The 19,134-nt window shown below is 46.7% G+C and overlaps 1 protein-coding gene across 4 annotated transcripts in view; it reads right to left on the bottom strand.

Annotated features, from left to right (window-relative positions):
- Peli2 (pellino E3 ubiquitin protein ligase family member 2) overlaps window positions 1-17,374 on the bottom strand; it is a 143,049-nt gene extending 125,675 nt beyond the window's left edge. For 2 of the 4 annotated variants that reach the window (XM_027386564.2, XM_027386565.2), the window contains exon 1: window positions 16,988-17,374. In XM_027386564.2, the coding sequence (XP_027242365.1) occupies window positions 16,988-17,064 (77 nt within the window). In that variant the 5' untranslated portion in view covers window positions 17,065-17,374. The remainder of the gene's footprint in view (window positions 1-16,987) is intronic. The other 2 variants (XM_027386566.2, XM_027386567.2) reach the window with 2 other exon arrangements.
- Window positions 17,375-19,134: the final 1,760 nt, after the last annotated feature.

Below are 19,134 nucleotides of genomic sequence, written 5' to 3'. Positions count from 1 at the left end.
TGATGGGGTTGCAGACACCACTAAGGGCAAGGTCCTGAATTCACAGTAATTAATTTAATTACACTGCTAACCAATGCAAAACAAATTCATTTAAATCGACGCATTGTACCCTTTTATTTCTTATAAACCACATGAATCATCTGAATTTTAGACATTTCATTATTTACCATGGCCCCTACAAGAAAAGGAGTGGGAATGGGAAAAGGACATGAATATTCATTTGAGAATCTCACAAGTAAAAGCTGAGTGGGAAGCTACAAAGTGAAGGAGGGGAAGAATGACAGACAGGGGGGAAAGAGGGCTTATAATCCCCTGCTAACCACAATCCTCTCCAGCAAAAAGACACAGAGCCGTAATGATAAGATCTCTGCTTCCTTCTGACAGTGAGGAAAATGTGAACTCAAGTTGGCTTCCAGAATGCCCTGACTGCCTTGCTTCTGAGCTCCAAACAGCCACCCTCCACACGGTGTAACAGGGTAGATAGAGTCAGCTACAACAAGCCACCCTCAACATGGTATAACAGGGTAGAGTCAGCAAACAGCAGTGTGTTTGTAGGGACACGCACCAGAACTGCAAGTGTAAAGTTGCCCAGGCAGCAAATGGAGTCACAAGCAAGAGGGAACTCTCGCAGCTGGCCCAGGCAGCACACAACGCCAGCTGCGATAAGCATCAGGGAAAAATAATGGAAAGAATATTTCTCTGTGACTTCAAAGTGAAAGATAAGAAGCCAGAGCAACTAATTTTCAGTAAAACCAAAGCTCTGTCACTGTCAAAAATAGCGCTGGGGCGCTGGTGTTGTTGGTATTTCTGGGGAGTTTTTAATACTACATACTAAGAAAGTCTAAAGCTGCTGTCATAACCCTGTATTCATCCATTTTAATGTGTTGCCTTTGTTAAACTTCAGAAGAAAAAATTTAAAGCTGTGACCATCTCATCTCAGGGACATTCAATTATCACTGAGCATCCCACATCTAAGCACTGACTACTTTACAACCTGCTTGACCTCAGAAGACACAGAATACTTTTAGAAGCCCAGTTAAGAATGAGTACTTTAGGGTACATAATGTATTTTTAAAACCAGAACAAGGCACCAAGAAGGAGAGTAGCCTTTTCCTACATCCAGGAAGTGTTTCTTTACTCTTTCTTGCCATAGTAGGTACTATGCCAGGTGCTGGGACACACAGCAGCTGAGGGGACACACCCCTGCTGTGGGAGGAGAAGGAGAAAATGTGGAAAGGCAGTTGGGGTACCCTGTGGGAGGTGACACCTAAGGTAAGCAGGATGGTGCAGGCGGAGAGCCTTGAATTGCAAGCAGGCAGAAGGAATGCTGTGTGGAGGCATGCAAGAGGAAAAAGCAGGGGCATAAAGTCAGAGACACAGCTCAGAGATTCTGGAAGGAAAGCCCCGGGAAGCAGGGTGGTTGCTCTGAGCTTGCATGTCCCATGCATGCACAGAACTAACTGCGGGAAGTGTCTTTTCCTTTACCTATGGAGACTCATTTTTCAGAAGCCACACCCCTCACATACATGCTGCCCTACTTGAAGTCTTCTAGTCTGTTTCATTCTCCTCTCATGTCTCCTGTGAGGACATGAGACCTTACAAGTGACAGGACAATTCCTGTCCTTCCCCACCCTCCAAAAGAGGAGTGCTTGTGTTAAACGGAGGATTGACACAGATCTGCTATGATCAAGCGCAGCTATATTTGATTTATTATTAAACTTTTAGAATAAGTCAAATTCTCTAAAAGAGCAGGTCAGTTAGCCAATAGTTTTGGAAGGAGCACACATGCTAAGTAAAGTGTCTAAAATGTTTCGGGATGAAGTGTAACTAGACAGTGAGTTGTAAAAACACTAAAATTAGCATTGTCTTTCAAATAAATTCTTTACACAGACTTGTTAACACAGCTCTTCAGTAATTCCATGTTGCTAGAGTATAAATGGTCTGCCTTAAAAACTGTTTCCATTTACAATTTTCTCAGAGAAGGAAAGCTAAAATGATTAGTGTCCATAGCTGAAAGTTACAAGAATCTAGGACATAAAGCTTAAAAGTGAATTTAACCTAGGAGAAACTGGAAGTTAAAAACAAATTCTCTAGCAAAACTGAAGGAGGGATGATTTAGTGATTTACTACACAGTGGTAGCAGTCCTGGACTAAAAAGGCCCAATCAGGCCAGAGAGTCACCGAGACTGAGCTTGAGAGCCTACAAGAAAGCCCTTCTCTCAGAAGATGGAGCACTGTTGTCCATACTGGTCTGAATGGAAGTAACAGGAAGAAGGAGACAGGCATCCTTTGACCCTTACCCTGGGCTCTGAGGAGGAGCTCCCTGAGGAGGGAAATGTAAAGAGCAGAGAGTTCCAGCAGGACTTACAGAAACCTCCATTGCCTCTACCACCTTTCCTACACCCCTGCTGATCCAGAAGGAAGTCTTCAGCCCTGCAAATTATAACCACAACTTTACCTGCTTCTGGTTTTGAATGAAAATTATTCCTGACAGTGCCATGGGTCCAACACAGTCAGTCCTGTGAGCCATGGAACATCGTAACACAAACTTCCAGAACTGAAATGTGTGAGTCTAACCATGGGACTCCCGCTTACATTACTGAACTTCAAAATCCTTTGGTGGCTCTAATACACTCAATGCCTCAGCTTTCTATGTTTGGTTTGTTCAGTGGGAAAAACTGGCATCACCTCCTCTAGAATGGTCATGCTTGAGCCCATGGCAGGAGCTTGGATCCTCTGATAAGCCCCTCAGGGTGTGAAGGGCCTGTGGTCCTACCCTGTCTGCCTACCATAGAACACTCTGCTCTCACATCCCATGGGCCAGGTTACCCTCCTCTACCCCAGATGGAATTCCTAAGCAAAAACTCAACTCAAAGCTTAAACTTTCAGTCAAGTGATGGAGGAGGATGAAAACAACTGAAGTGATAAGATACTGAAGTGATAAAGATTCTCTCTCTCTCTCTCTCTCTCTCTCTCTCTCTCTCTCTCTCTCTCTCTCTCTCGGAGAGGGGCTTGTGATGTCTTTCATGAAGGGCATTCTGGTGAGCAAATCACTTGAGTCTCACCCTGGGTAGTTTATTGCATTATCACTATAGGCTGATTGAATCACATCCCTGTAGCATTCCCAGGTCTCCGCTTTCCCCCACATAACATCTAATATTGCTTATCAAGATGCTATATTTGTTCTCTGGCATTTTACCAGCTGACATCTTAGGATGCCTGTTTGCTAAGAATGTTTTCGAGAACCCCAGGGTCATAGGTTGGTACCTCACCAGGCATATCTCAAAGAGTGCACCCACACACATAAAGCTTTCCCAGGATATAAGTCACAGAGTTTCCTCAAAGTCTTACAGCTGGAGACTGGTCCAGTTTAACACTCACTATAAGCAAGCAAAAGGCCCCCTCCCAGCCTATGGCTGGCCTGTGCTCCCCGGATGAGCTGACTGAGTTCCATTACTGGAACAAGCTGTACTGAGGAGACAGAAGTTGTGAGTCTTTTCCCTTCATCAATAACAGGAAGAACATGAGGCAGGAAAGGAAAACTCCACAGGCAGCAACAGCAAGGGACAGGCAAAGGCCAATCTTTACTGAGGAAGGAAGGTGTCAATGAAGCCTCTTCCTTAAACTATCAACCCAATAAAAATGCTGGTCTAAACAGCCCACCAACAGAAAGGAAACAAAGGACTTTAAGGCTGTGTGCTACAGTCATGAGGTCACTTGGCAGATCCCCTTGGAAGCTAAAGAGACCAATCTGCAATCCTTCTAGACCAGTGGTTCTCAACCTTCCTAATGCTGTGATCCTTTAATACAGTTCCTCATGCTGTGGTGACCCCCCAATCAGAAAAATGCTTTCGTTGCTACTTCATAACTATAATTTTGCTACTGTTATGAATCATAACACAAATATCTGATATGTAGGATATCTAATATGTGACCCCCAACGGGGTCACAACCCACATGATGAGAACCATTGCTACAGGTAATCAAGGCATGTTTTCCTTGAATCATCAATTCAACTGTAACGCATCCAGTTGAAGAAGACAGGAACAGAAATCATGTGTTTCGTGTTTTAAAGTGTGCCAGGAGGACCAGGTGTGGTGGTGGATGCACCGCTTTAATCCCAGCACTCAGAAGGCAGAGGCAGATGGAGCTCTTTGAGTTTGAGGCCAGGGTGGTCTACAGAGTGAGTTCCAGGACAGCCAAACCTGTTACACAGAGAAAACCCTGTCTCAGCGCGCTCGCGAACACACACACACACACACACACACACACACTCACTCACTCACTCTGCACCAGTGTGGTAGTTTGAATGTAAGCTCATGCAAGCTTATGAGCCCTGTATGTTCATAAGGAGTTGCATTATTAGGTGTGGCTTTGTTGGTGTAGGTAAGCCCTGATTGGAGGAAGTGTGTCACTGTGGGGGCAGCTTTGAGATGGAATATATGCTCAAACCACACCGTTATCTCAGTCCACTTCCTGTTGCCTCGGGATCAAGATGTAGGACGACTTCTCAGCTCCTCCTCCAGCACTGTGACTGCCAGCCCACCATCACATCTCACCATGATGACAATGGACTGAACCTCTCAACTGTAAGTGACCCAATTAAATATTTTCCTTTTCAAGAGCTACCATGATCATGGTGTGTTTTCACAGCAACAGAAACCCTGACTAAGACATCCAGGAACAAAGCAAACTTTTTTAACCAAAGAAGCCTATCTAAGCTGTAAACACAAGAAAACATTCATTGCTGGTAACTTCCTTAAAGGAATGAAGGCTTGTATTGGGTACTTGATGAAAATGAAAACAATCCACTGCAGATGAGCCTGGCAAAGTCAGTTAAAGGGAGTTAGAGCTGTTGCTGCACACAGTAGCCTGCAGAACACTTGACAACTGTAGTGGAGACACGGTTCTAACTGAGCTCTGTCCGGGGACTGTAGCTCAGGTGAGTGAACATATGCCCAGCATGCAGGAAGCCCTGGGGCCCATCCCCAGGAGATGCAACCAGGGGACATGGTGTAGGTCTCTGGGCTACATGAGACTGTGGCTCAAAAAAAGGGAGAGGAGGAAGAGTTAAGGGGCAAAGGGTGGTGGCCTCAGCACAGGGAAGGATGCCTGTCAAGTCGAAGCTCAGACTTCTTGGCTTCCTCACTAGAGGGCAAGAAGTGAGGTCACCTACCTCAGAGTTCAAAGCCTGGGCCAACAGCACTTCACACGGGACTTGGGTGAGAGTAAGCCTCAGAAAGATCAGAAGCCACATCAGGACCCAGGAGCCAGGCCTCTGGGCCTCACTCCTGAGGGGAGGAGGGTCAGGCCTGTAAGGAGCCACAGTCCTAGGCAAAACTCCCTGTCTCCAGAGAAAAGGGAAAAGCTCAGCACCGGATGCTTCCTCCTTAACTGAGACCCCAAACTCAGGTCCTCACAGCACCAGGAGGCACTGCTTCAATTCAAAGGGAGAGTGGCACACCCTGAAGGCCTGGAAGAGATGGAGAGGAGAATAGGGCTCGGTGGAGCAGGCAAGCAACAACCAGCACTCCCACAAACATCACTAAGACAGAATTCTGCCTAGTTACAGGTCAGAAGGGCTAGTCTGGAACAAGAGACCAGGCCCTGTGCCCACTCCAGGTGTGGCTTGGAAAAAGAGACAGTGGAGTGGTAGGGGGACTCTGCAATAGCAGGAACAGCCTGCTTTCAACTACCACAACAATGGCCTGGAAGACAGCAGCCAGCAGCTCCCTATAACAACTATCAGAAAGAAAGCTGGGCCGCCTAAGTCAAGGAAAGGGAACAGTGGTCTCTGATGTCTTCCCACTTCCTCCCACCCCAAGAGACACTCACAGGGACACCATGACCTGGCCTCCTGGAATGCCAGGCTGAAGGGGGTGGGGGAAGGACAGAGTGTTGAAAGGCAAGATGTTATCAGATCCCGGCTACTTGGCCAGTGGGGTTCAATCCCAAAACATTCATCATTTGCAGCTCATGTTTCAAAAATAAAAAGATGTAAAGGAATGACCACGCTCCACAGTGCTCCACAAATGCCATTGCCATGTGGGTGCTATCTACACCCACTGCTGGTGACTGTCCCTCATCAGGAGAGGAAAGGAGGAGGCAGAAGAAAGGAGCAACAGCCTGTGGTGCCTCATGAGGGTTCCCAAGGCTCCCTCCCAAGAGAGCTTCCTGCAAGCACCAGGAAGGCTCACTGACCTGCTCGCAGAAGGACTTCCCTGGCCAGCCTCTGCCTTTCCAGGGATTTCCAGCCGTCTAGCCCTCCAGCACCAGTCTGATTTCCAAACACTCTGTCTCTCAACTCCCCAGGCTCTCTCTGGGCTTCATGAACCATGTTCTCACCCCACTAACCCACTCACCCCCATCCTACTAGCTCCTACACATCCCTCCACTTCTGCTGAAATAAACCAGAGAATTCCTTCACACAAAAACAGAGCTTTGTTCCTGTGTCTACCCTCATACTTGGCAGCACCTAGCTAGGTTTAATTTGCTCAAAGTCCTTTTCTGCCAGTAGACTACAAGGTCCAAGCAAACAGGGGCTAGGATCATTCCCCAGTCCCCTAAGGAAGAGCCTACTGATACCATGCTAGCCACATTTTCCAATTCTATCTCCTTCCCCAAGCAGTGTCAAGGTCCCAACGCCCCTGTGGCTTCTGTACTACAGTTCCAGAAGAATCAAAGTCTCCCCTCACAACTGCTCAAAGGCTGCCTCAAGAAATCCTTCCAACCACCCCAGTAACACAGACTCTCTCCCTTGCTGAGTGGAAGGAATCAAACTTTGGAGCCATACACACTGACCTCCCAGCCAGACTCTGCCACCAGGGACAAGCCTGGACAAGACACTTCAAGAACCTCACTTCCCAAAGAATAAAATGCAATCCTGGAATAGTAACATAAAACACTTAACAGAAGGTGGCACGCAACGCCCCTGTGAGTACTGCTTCTCTGCACCACAAACCAATTCAGTACCTGGTGCCTGGGCCCAAGCACTCCTAAACTCTAACTGAAACTACCACAACCAAACCCCCAAAAGAAGGTCACTAGCACAAACTGAGGGGCCACTCCGCTCAACTTTGATATGTTTGCTGAATCTTGTTTTAATGAAATACATCCTAGTAGAACACATGTAATTTTATATGTGGTCCCAAATGTTACTGCAGTTTTAAACTTTAACACTACAAAACTGTAAATGCTAGAAACTTAAAACACAGCATCTGAAAGTTCCATGTAACACTTTGTTGGTAAAAAGTAGAAAATGTTTGGGTAAACCTTGGAAATTACATTTATCTCAGCTACCACTAGAAGAGCTCTGTTCTTTGTGTTGCTTGCACTGGTTTGTTTTGTTTTGTTTTTCCCTTCTATGGGACACGTCCAGTTTAGAGCAGTCCCATCCCCACCCCACCCCACCCTCAACCCCACTCCCTACACAGCACAGGAAAGGGTTGGTTACTTGTGTCACATCTGGCTTCTCTGTAGAAAACAAGCTAGCCCTCCTCAAAACCACACAGCACCACAGCCACCTTCTGCCCTTGTTTGCTTCTTAACCAGAACAGAACAGTTCCCCTCGGCACTGTGAGGCTTCTCGTGGTTCACAACTGCACTACACTCTTACTTCCCAAAGTCCCAGAGACGTACATGAGCTTTCCACCCTCCTGCTTGCCCCCAAATGCAATGCCAAGACGTTTCTTCTGGTCCAGCCAGAGCCCTGTACCTACAGCATGCTGGGAGGGGTTCCTGGTCCCTCTCAAGTCTCATTCTATTAGTTGACATCAGGTAACTTTTAAAAGCCAGAAATTCTGTCATGCACTCAGCTGTCCTGGGTGAAAGCTGCTCAAGTGGAAGTCTCCAGAAGCACTACTCTCAGTTCAGACAGGTAAGAAGGGGTACAACACAGCTCAGGAGGTGGTACCCAGGAGGACAGAGATTACACAAGGAACCTCATAGGTAACAGTTGGTTGATAAAGTTATTCCACAGATGCTTTGGTTTGCTAAGAGTCTGAAACCTACACTACTTAATGTTTAGAATAACTCATCCAAAATACTGTGATTATACTAATTAATCAATAACCTAAAGGAAAGAAGAACAATTCAACAAAAGCTCCATGAATGTACTTCACATCACTTGTCAGATTTGACAAGTGAGCAAATGCAAATTTGGCATAGCTGTATAACAAGCCTCTCAGCACACAACAGCACACAACACCCCTCACCCCCCTCCAGCCCCCTACCCCCCTACAACCCACCCCTAGGCCATCTGCTCACAGTTCTTTCATTTGGGCAGAGGATGGTGGAAGGGACTTCATGTTGTTCTGGGTGATGTCAATTGGCAGCTTAATGGGCCCAAGGAGCTATGATGGTCTTACTTATAGGTTCAAAGCCTTAGCTGTACTGGTCACGACGGACAGGGTCTAGCAAGCCTTTTCCCTTTCCCTTTGTAAACCTCTCATATACCAGCACCACTCTCTCCAGGAAAGTAGTCAAACTTCTTGACATGGCAGCTCTCCTCTAAGGAAACATTCTGATGTAAAACTGTACTTTCTAAAATTCATGTTGAAGTACTAACTCCCAGAAAGCCCCTGGATGTAACTGTATCTGGAAATGGATCTTAAAAGAGGTAATTAAAGTTAAACGATGCAATTTGAGAAGATTCCATCCAGAGGTAGGTGAGCAAGGTAAAGAAGCCAGAGACCATGTGAGCTGGTTAGCTAAGGACAGAAGCCTTAGGACAAACTTCCAGCCTCCCTAACTACAAAATAAGTTTCTGCTGTTGTCTTGTCTACAGTACTTTGATATGACGGCCCCAGTGGGCATGGGGGGGTGGGGGTGAAAGGCAGAGGCTTCAGCAGCCATTAAGGCAATGCACAGGAGCTGGGCCATGTCACATCCTCTGTCGTGTAGTCTATAGTCACAAACCCTGCACCCAGCAGGTCTGAAGGGGAAGGTTCACCAGCCAGTGAGGACCAGCACACCCAGGCAGGGCAGGGAGAGTTCTGACTGTATAAACAGAGCAGAAGTGAGGTCAGAGACCTGACTTCCCTCTCTGATCTCCAGCCAGTCACATGACCACCTGGGAAAAGGGCCTCAGCTCCACCTTAGTAGCATTTCACTACAATTCTTTCTCTGAATGGCTCAAAGATGGAGCACTGGACGTATTAAGTGAAAACAGTTGTGGCATGGGAAAACATCTTGAAAGGCAGAGGACTAGCCTGTGGACTTTTCTGGAATCTGGGTGAAAGCAAATTCCTGTGTCTACAGTAGTTCCGAAGAAAGAACGGTTCCTCCAGGTCATTCATCAGTCCAGTGTCCCAGGAAAATCCAATTAGACAGAGCAGGAGCTGTTGTGGTGACAATTCTTATTACACAGTCTAGGGACAAGAAGAGAAGTCCAGAGAGTGATGTGGAGGGATGGGAAAGGATGGGGAGGGCGGGGAAGGAAAGAGGCCAAGGCTCCTCTGAGCAACTTGCTGTGATACTTAGAGCCCATTTTCCTACCCCAAATCTAGAAGTTGAACACAGCAACCACCTGCTGTGGTTAAGTTCTGTCAGACCATTACTAATTAGAATGGAAGCAGAAAGCTTATAGCAATGATTTCTTATCCTAAAAACAGATTTCCACATGAGCTGAGAAGGCAAGAACAAGTAGAGGTGAGTGAAGAAAGAGAGAGAAGCATTAGGTGGATGACTGGAAAGGAAAACTCAGTCAAGACTTAACCCTGCACTGAAATGCTCCTGATTCAGTGGCCATCCAAGGCACTTGTATGCCACAGTATTTCCAGCTGTGGTTAACTTGCATTAATGACCACAGCCTTGCAACACCACCATGGCGCTGCAATGCAGCACAGAGCAGCTGGTGAAGTCGGAACAGATGGCCTGACTCCCTGCGAGGAACTCTGTGCAGGTGACAAAGTGACTGTTAGGGAAGTCATGAAAATAAAAGTAAGAGTTGAAATGGAAATAGCTGATGTCAGTAAAGCAGTTTCTCAAGGAGACAGACACTCCCAAGAAGATGTGCCCAGCACTCCACAGCTGGTGACATCGAGGGAAGTGAATGACATGTCAATGAATGCTGGTGGAATTCAAGTGCCACCCTAGGTATACTAGGTACACCCATGCATCGCCGTGTCACTTTGGACTGACCCATGCTTGCAGTTAAGTATCGTCTCTGTATCTGTCCCTGTTTTCCCTTTGACTCCTTAATTGGCAGAATACCCGAATAGCTTCTGGCTGTAACAGTGTAATTAACAAGGAGAAAATCAACAAAAAATACATGTCAATGAAAACCTAAACAGTGGGTGCCCTGAAAAGGGGATCCTTTTCTCAGCAGCTTTTCCTGCATTATTCTACCTGAAAGGAGTCCCACCACCATCAATCCCTAGTAACCTGCCCTGTTCCCACCCATCAGGCACACCCACTCACTCTCTGAAATCCTGGTTTTTGCCTGCCTGCATGCTTGCTATCTCTCCCCCTCAAAAGTTAACACAATGGTAGGCAGAGAAGGTGTTTGTCTGCGACAGTGGCCCAGGGCTAGGACCAGACCTCAGCCACGAAGACTGTAGTCAGTGATCCAACTGATCCATCATACAAGGCACAGGAAGTCCCAGTGACAGGTCTAGAAAGCCCGATCACTGCTCTCTGGCTCACAGTCCATTCTCTTTGCCTTGCTGGACTCTACCTCAAGTTTCCTCCTCCATCACCACTTTGCCGTCTTTGCTGAGGGATTGACCACAGCCCTTTCTATTCTGACATTGTGGCAGTCTCCCATCACCCTAAGAGTGCAAACTCTTCCAAGGATGCAGAACCCTCTCAAGGCCCAGCTCCATTCTCATTCCACACCTTTGCTTCACTATTCTGTTCAATCATGTTCTTAAGGAACTATGCACAGTGCTCTCCTGCTCTCCCCCAGATATTGGCATACATCATGTTCTCTTGCCTCTCTCTCTAGACCACCCCTTCTCACGCCAGCAGAGGACAGAGGGGCTGCTACATGCTAGCATGCATCATGGCCTTTTGCTCTTCCTGACTATGTGGAAGCTCTCCAGCAAGGACTAAGTCTATCTTTTGCATCTGGGTACCAAGCACGGCATCTAACAATATTTGTAGATACTGAAATATCTGGGGAATAAATAAGTGAACTCCCTTTCAATGATAGCTGGTCCCTATAGGGATGTGACAAGAATATCTAGCAATTCACTATGGTGGGAATCCTGCCTGCCTTATTTTCTAGCTGCATTCCAGGCAGGGGTCTGGAAGGGTAGACACCCAATAAATATTTGTTGAATGAATAAATTCCTGGCTTGCCTGATGGGACTCCACCCCTCCTATCCCACTTGATGAAACATCACAATGCATGTGGGTGAAAACATGGCATTATTAAAGAGATATCACTGAATCATTTGGAAGATCCACCCGTTATTGCTTGTCATAAATCACTAGCCACATACCTCCAGACTCATCATCACACATTGAGAGGGCCGAGAGAGTGGCTTGGAATAGCTGATTTGGACAAAACCAAGACACAGGAAACACATTCTGAGCTTGTCATTTTGTTTTCCAGGAGATGACAATAATAAGTTCAATAAGAACTTGCAAGTCAATCATTTAACCTTCATTTTCCTTTTATGAAGCAGGTCTCTGCACACCCCACCGGAACTCTTTAATTAAATCATGGACATTAGCAATTCCTTTTCATGGATATTTTTCTTCCATGCCAATGAGGCCCATGTGCTGTTATGTTCATTTAAAAGTCAACCTACAACCCTGCATCATCACTTCAGGGAGGTCACAACCCCTGTACACAGCCCCAAGGTGATAGTATCATTCTCCCTCAAATGGACTTAATGTCATGCCTTGGTTTTGTTTCAATTTTGTCTGTGTTTTATCTTTTGGATAAATATATATTGTAAAGTCACTGGACACTGAATCAATGTGGTCTTACTTTGTTTATACAGAGCATCTTTAAATAATGATCGAATAAGGAAATACATCCCAAATAAAAAGTCTAAGAAAGGTTTCAGTCTTGGCATATTAAAGAAACAAATCCAAAAAAGCCAGACTGGCAACCCCAATTCCACACAGACAGCCACACACACCAAACAAGGCTAAAGTTAGTAAAGGAAAACATAGCAACCCAAAGCTAGTAACATCATAACCCATAATAGCCTGCAGAATGAAGAACCCATCCACAAACAGACTGGCCACAGTTCTCCACACACTGAGAGGTAGCCAAGATTCTGTTTGTTTATTTTTAAACATTCAAAGATCTTTTAGTCTACAAAATACAATGTTTGACATCGTTGGGCTCAAATTAGAGTGAAAAGTAAAGAAAGGGAAAGTATACAGTAAATTGTAAGTTTCCTCCTTACTACCAAAGATCGAGGCAGCCAAGGCAAGTCCAAAGAGCACACAGAAAGCACACATGGGTAAGAGCTTTAAAAAATAAATAAATAAAGCCCATAATATGGTCAAGCAACAGAGCCCTCACAGAACAGCTGCCAATCCAAGGAAACAGCAGGCACCTGCCCCGTGTACTTCATTTCTGGTAACAGTGAGTGATAAGCCTTGACTGCAAGGGTTCTTAACCCTTTTTTTTATGCCAAGGACCCTTTAGCAGCCTGGTGAAGCCTACTGAGCCCTGCTCAGAAAAAAAAAGAATGTTTTTTGTTTTGTTTCTTTTTGGTTTTGGGCTTTTTGAGACAGGTTTCTCTCAACCACCCTGGCTGTCCTGCAACTCCCTCTGTAAAACAGGCAGGCCTCAAACTCACAAGAGATCCACTGTCTCTGCTGAGATTAAAGGTGAGCACTGCATCAGCAGGGTCTCATAGAGCACAAGCGGGCCTTGAACTTACATTAGCCAAGGGCGACTATAAACTCCCTAGATTTCACTTGTGCATCACCGTGACTTGCCTCCATCGGTACCTGTATTAACACATTAAATAACAAGCAGGCAGCAGCGTTCTGTTCCCTATATTCCTGAGTGAAAAGCTAGACTTCAGGTGGAGAACTGTAAAGGTAAGAGTTTTTTTCCAAATCCCAGTTGTGGGTTCCCTGAGTTCCATTTGTGGACCCTAGATTTAGAACTCTTGGCTCAGAGAGCTGGAGAAAAAAAAAAAAAAAACTATTTTGTGACGAATCAGAAACCTAAAGCCTTACAAAATGCATTACCCACTTGAGTGTGAGGTGAGGGAAACCAAGAGACTGAGCCATATATTTTTATCCCCAAAACATGATGGGCCATTAGTCAGCAAGAGAACTGCATCCTTCAAAATGAATTCAGAAGGGGGCTCTGAGGCCCTAGCAGCTCAGCTACAGTCAGCACACCAGCAGGAAACCATGAAAACAAAGACAGACAGGGGCCCAACAGAGGGGCAACCAAAAAGTAAAGGAGTGGCCCTCCTTTTGGGAGCCCCCCTACCCCCGTTTCTCTGTGAAGGGCTAAATAATATACCTCTTCCACTCCATCCCAGATTGCCACCTCCTTCTATTTGTTTCAGTCTGCTTAACTTCACAACACGATTTTTTTCCTAAAAATGTAATTACACTTACTTATTTTCGGGAATAGAGGGATCCTGTGTGTTGCCACGCAGGTGTAAAGAGTTCAGAGGAAAAACTGCCAGCCGGGTCTCTCTTTTCATGTGAACCCTGTCTGGGTCAAACTCAGTTTGCCAGGCTTGGCTACCTACTGGGCCATCTCACCAGCCCCACCTTTGCCTTTCTGAAACTTGGAACATCAAATTTTACCCAATCTGCATGACCTTGTACAAGAAACACCAATTAGTCAAACCTGTACACTACTGCAATTTTTAAATCTGTTTGTGCAATAGCTACTTGATAAAAGGCAATTATATCACTGGCCTTGTGTGTATTGTGTGGGAGTGTATGTGCCTAAATGTGTACACACACATACAGAGTCAGAGGACAGTGTTTTCCTCTGTCACTCCCAACTTTAATTTTGGAGACATGATCTCCCACTGAATTTGAACCTGTTCATTTGGGATAGACTGGCCAGCCTGGGAGCCCCTGGAATCCACCTTCTCTGTTTCCCCAGTGGTGGGGTTACAGATGCAGTCCCCTGCCTCTACATAGGTTCCATGCTTATGCAGCAAGCACTCGTTCACTGAGCCCTCTCCCCAGCCCAGCACTAACTGTTTTTCTGCTATTATGACACTGGCTATGGGCCCATGTGAATTCTAGCACTATCACTTTAAGACTCATAAAATCAACAAATGTCAAGCTATTTAGAATTTGTTAACTATGTTTGTTCCACATTTGAGCCAAGGAACAGAACAACGGGGGTATACGCCAGGCAGGCTTCTTGGGGGCTATTTTGATATTGCTAAAGAAACAGAAGAGGAAAGAACTAAATCAAAATCAGAAAGCCAGTGAGTGGGTCAAAGAACAAGACTTTAATCAGGGCCCCACTACACTGAAAGGCTCTTAAATCCCAAACCACTTCCACAACTTTAAAGTGACAGCCAAGTTTAAAATTCTCAGCTAAAAAGAGCAAATAGTCAGGCCAACCATTTCTCCCCCTTCAATTAGGTAGGGGACACAACAAAGACTTGTGACTATGAGACAGTAACTGGTTAGAATTATCAAATAATTTAAATTCCTCCTGAATTCAAAGTGATGACTCCACTAAAATCCTATGTGGCATTCTCTCAGATTGTGCAACCTATGACAAGAATCACAAGCATTAGTGTGTAGATCTAGGCCTAAATCAACTTCTCAGTTTGCTCTCCAAATTTCCTAGTAACATTTTACCATGCAATTTAAAACATAGCAAAAAGGACAATCACACGTCAGTTACAATAAAACCATTGCTTCACAAGTAAACAAGAAATTCTATCATTAAGAAATGCTGAGCAGTTTTAGCCTCAAGAATAATTTCATCAAGAAAATTTCCTAGACAGCTCTCTGTTCACCAATATTCATGTTCCAAAGGACCAGGCATGCAAAGTGATAGCAGTTTTTTGTTTTTTTGTTTTTTTTAATGCACTTGTTATTTCTAAAAGGAAAGAATTCTCTAAAGTCCAGTGGGTGGAACATAAGGCTTCATTAAACCCTAACTAGTTCTCTATTTTACATGCAATCTTTTGTGTATTCAGTATCAGAAATGAGAGAGAGACACAGACAGACAGACAGACAGACAGACAGACAGACAGATGCAGAGAGAAAGCAGACACAATCAATTCAGGAATACACAATCCAGACCAGCATCTGCTACTCACATCTTTCCCCCCTTAAAGATCTTCCCTAGATAGCAAGAACCAACACCCACCTATAACTGCAGTGCTCCCTCCACTGTTAATCAACATCTGTTGAGAAAGTAGCAACACCTGAAATCATTACCCACCCACTTATTCGTGTTTCTTTCTACTTATGCCTTGGTCGACACGAAAATGAAGTGTTCCGTCCACCACTGTGCAATGCCCAATGCCCATGTAGTAGCTGGCATGTAGAAGATACAGTTAATATTCTGTCTGCCTCCAACTATTAGGTAAGAAACCACTGTGCCATTCCGGCTCCAGGAAAAGCACTAGTAAAGGGCAGAGCAGGTGCTATGGCCAATGTACTTCCTTAGACACTGAATTACAACAGTCCGGGGTATAAATTCTTGTCCTGGCTTTGGAGAGCCCTACCCTTTGGGTTATGGACACAAAACCTCTCCAGACTCATTCTACACTGCTCTGAAACATCCCAGCAGATTGCCTCAAAAGGAAATAAAGAAATGGCTCTGGCATAAGTTAATCTTCTGTGTCAAATTCACAGTGTTAAGCATACTCCGAAGCCAGCCACATAAACAAAACCAAACTCCACAAAATTAGGCTGGGCTGAAGTTACATAAGACAGACTAAACTGTGGCTTTCCCCCGTTACTCCTCCCTCTTCCCAGAGAACTCTGACATGTCTCTTAAGTGCATACAATTCCCATGCAGGTGCGGAAGGCGCTCACTGCTGAGCTTCCAAATAAGCAATGGTATTTCCAGCCCTACCCCACTTAAAAATGCTAGCAACAACCTAGGAAATTGTAGACGAGATAATTCTAGAAGCTTAAATCTTTTTTAAAAAAATTATTTTTAACTCGGCACTTACTTCAAGGTAGTTAGCAAAACACGTTTCTCAAAGTTCCCAGTGCCTCCGCTTAGAGAGAGCTCCTCGCGTGCCTAAGCCCACCCATTAGCGCTCGTGACAGTCTGAATACAGATCTTTGAACGGAAGACAAAAGCGCGGGTTCCTTGGAGCTGGCACTTCCAGAGGGAAAACAATCCTTGCCTGCAGCACTAAACCCAAGTTGCTCCAGCTCCGAGTTTCCTGCACTTTCCGCCTCCCCCTCGCACTCCCTTTTCATTGCCCACTTTACCCGGCTTTAATCCTGCGAAGCCTCCCTCCTGGCTTATTACGGGTAAACAATAGAAATGTCACAAGGAAACTCAGGAAGTAGATGAAGTCTCTAATTGCCGCCGTTTAACGATTGTAGATAATTACTATCTTCAAAATGTGGTTTCACCAGCAGAGTGGGAGCAGAGGCGGGCAAGCCAGCGAGCTCCCCACCGCCGCCCCGAGGGTATCCACAAGGCCGGGGCCCGAGGGGTACGGAGACCAAGGGGTGCGGGGGGGGGGCTAAGAGGTGCGGAGAGCCCCGGGGAGAGGGGTCGGGGAACTGTGGGTGAGGGGACCTGGGAAAACCAGGCCCTCAGCCGGGCTCACTCCGGGTGCAGAAAAGCGGAGGCCAGCCGGGCCGCCCGGGTCACAGACCGGAACAATGCGCAGCCCCCGCAGAACGCGCTCTGGGCTCTGGGGCCGAGGCACGGCGCTGTGGTCCCCGGGAACCAGAGGTCCCCAACGGCCGCCAGCTCCCGGGTGCACTGAGCGACCCAGCGCGGTGCCCGAGCACCCTCCGGGCCGCAGCACCGGGCGCCCCAGGGACCCGGGCCCGAGGGAGCGCATCCCTCAGCGACGCCCCGACGCCCGTGGCCCCAACTCACCCCAGGACCACCAGCTCCCCGTATTTCACCGGCTCCTTGTTGGGGGCGCTGGGCTCCTCCTGGCCGGGGGAAAACATGGAGCCACGTTCGGCCGCCGCAGCCGCCTCCACCGCGATCCCCGCCGAGTCCGCGCCGCCGCTACACTCCCATCCCGAGAACGGGGTGAGCGCGCCGGGAAACGGCACGGCGGCGAACGGGGCGCGGGGCGGCCAGTCCCGCGGCTGCTCCGTCGTGGCTGCGCGCGTCGCCCGCCGGCTCCCTCCCCGACCTACACGCACCGCGGCCGCCGCGAGCCGGACTCAGCACGGAATGCGAGCGGCGGAGCTTAGCCCCGCGGGAGGAGGAGCGCGCGCCGCCGGGGGGCCGAGCGGGCCGGGCAGGTGGGACGCCCGCGCCTCCGCGCTCCCGCGGCCCCCGCCCGCCTGCGGGTCCGCCAACCCCCGCGGCCCGCGAGCGCCCCGTGTTATGTAAACATAGAGTAAAGGGGAAGGGAAGCCCTTAAAGGGGCAGCTCTGTTTTTCTCCTCACTTCCTCCGCAAAGTTGGAGCGCGGGGTCCTCCGGCCTCAGCCACGCGCCCGGGGCTCTTGGCCCGGCCCTGGGTGGAAAGCCAGGCGTGTTGCTCGCCTGCTTGCCGTGCCCATGCTCACGTTGGATGTGCTGCACACACCGACCTGGGGGAAGGGGGGAGGGTCACTGCTTCCAAAGCCAAGCCCTCGGGGGTGGCTTGAAAACTGAAGGAATCTGTTAGTGAGGGGATGGGGTGGGGTGGGGGATGGGGAGGCACAGGAGCTCCCCACCACGGCAAGAGAAAGAAGAAGGGGGGGGGGGGTCAGAGAGAAGGAAGGGGAAGAGAGAAAGAAGGAAAAAGAAAAGTTAAATGTTATTTTAAGTGCCTTAAATCACTGTCCCTTCTTTCAATCCCCTAGGGAATTTAAAAGAGGAATTACCTAGGTGGGCTTTTTTTTTTTTAATGAATACAAACGTTCCTTTATTACCATAGTTTAATCAAAGCACCGTTTGTATTTTATGTTTTTTACCTTACTTTAGCTTTAAAATATTGTAGGCTGTGATAGTTTTACTGACTGCTGTTTTTCATCATAGAGGAATTTATTATTCTAGCATTTATTAAGCCCTGCAACATGCTAGAGACGCTACATATTATTGCCTGTCACTGCCTTTCCAGACTGTTAAATATTTAAAGAAATAAATACTGCAAAAGCTACTCGATGTATAAACAGCTAGTAAATACACACACACACACACACACACACACACACACACACACACACACACACACTTAGGCTATGGCTCCAAGTAAAGAGCTATAAAAGAAATAATTGCATGGGTAGCCTTCCATTCTTGTGCTGAGCACTGTGTGTGTATCACTCTCTGACAAGCTATTACTGTAGTGTCATGCTTTCTGTAATTTTACTTCAGTTAGTAGCTGGCTTTTTCTTCTTTTAATTGAGGCTTTAGAAACAAATTGCTTCAGAGTAACAAAAGCCACACTATTGATGAGGCTAAAATAAACTTTATTAAACAATTACCTTATTTCCGCTAATTACAGAAATTCTATTCTTATATTAAAAAGAGAGCTATCCCGCTTATTGTACACATCCTCTGTAGTTTTTCTCTGTGAAAATGTGAAGGTTTAACCAGCAATCCTTCTTTAGAGTTGAAGTCTTTCTCTTCACACAGTGTTAAATTTCTGGATGATTAATGTGGCTTTCCTTACTCTGTGGTCCTACTAACATATAGACTTGTCAAGCATCCTTTGCATCATGCCACAATTACCCATCTCCCTAATTATAGTACCTAGCTCTGTCATCTGAACTTCCCCAGATCTATTCTATTGCTGTTACTGATCTCTAGGCTACAATTACCCCCTTCTCTCTTGGCATGCTGTGCTTTTGTGCTTGCATTACACTGTTCTGGCTCCATTTCTTCCTTGCTGCGCTCTGCATCTGCCGATAGGAAGATGGAAACAATATTTATGAACCTCCTACTAAGTTCCAAACACTAGCCTGAGTTTCCCATAAGCTGTCCCAAGCATTGTCAGAGGCACTCCTTTGCCATTAGCTGCCCAGACACCTCTTCCCTCCACAGGGGCACTTTTTCTTCTCTCCCAACGTGGCCCGGGCATGTC

This window comes from Cricetulus griseus, assembly GCF_003668045.3.
Source record: "Cricetulus griseus strain 17A/GY chromosome 1 unlocalized genomic scaffold, alternate assembly CriGri-PICRH-1.0 chr1_1, whole genome shotgun sequence".
Classification (NCBI taxonomy): domain Eukaryota; kingdom Metazoa; phylum Chordata; class Mammalia; order Rodentia; family Cricetidae; genus Cricetulus; species Cricetulus griseus.
This window is presented reverse-complemented; position numbering and strand designations above follow the sequence as displayed.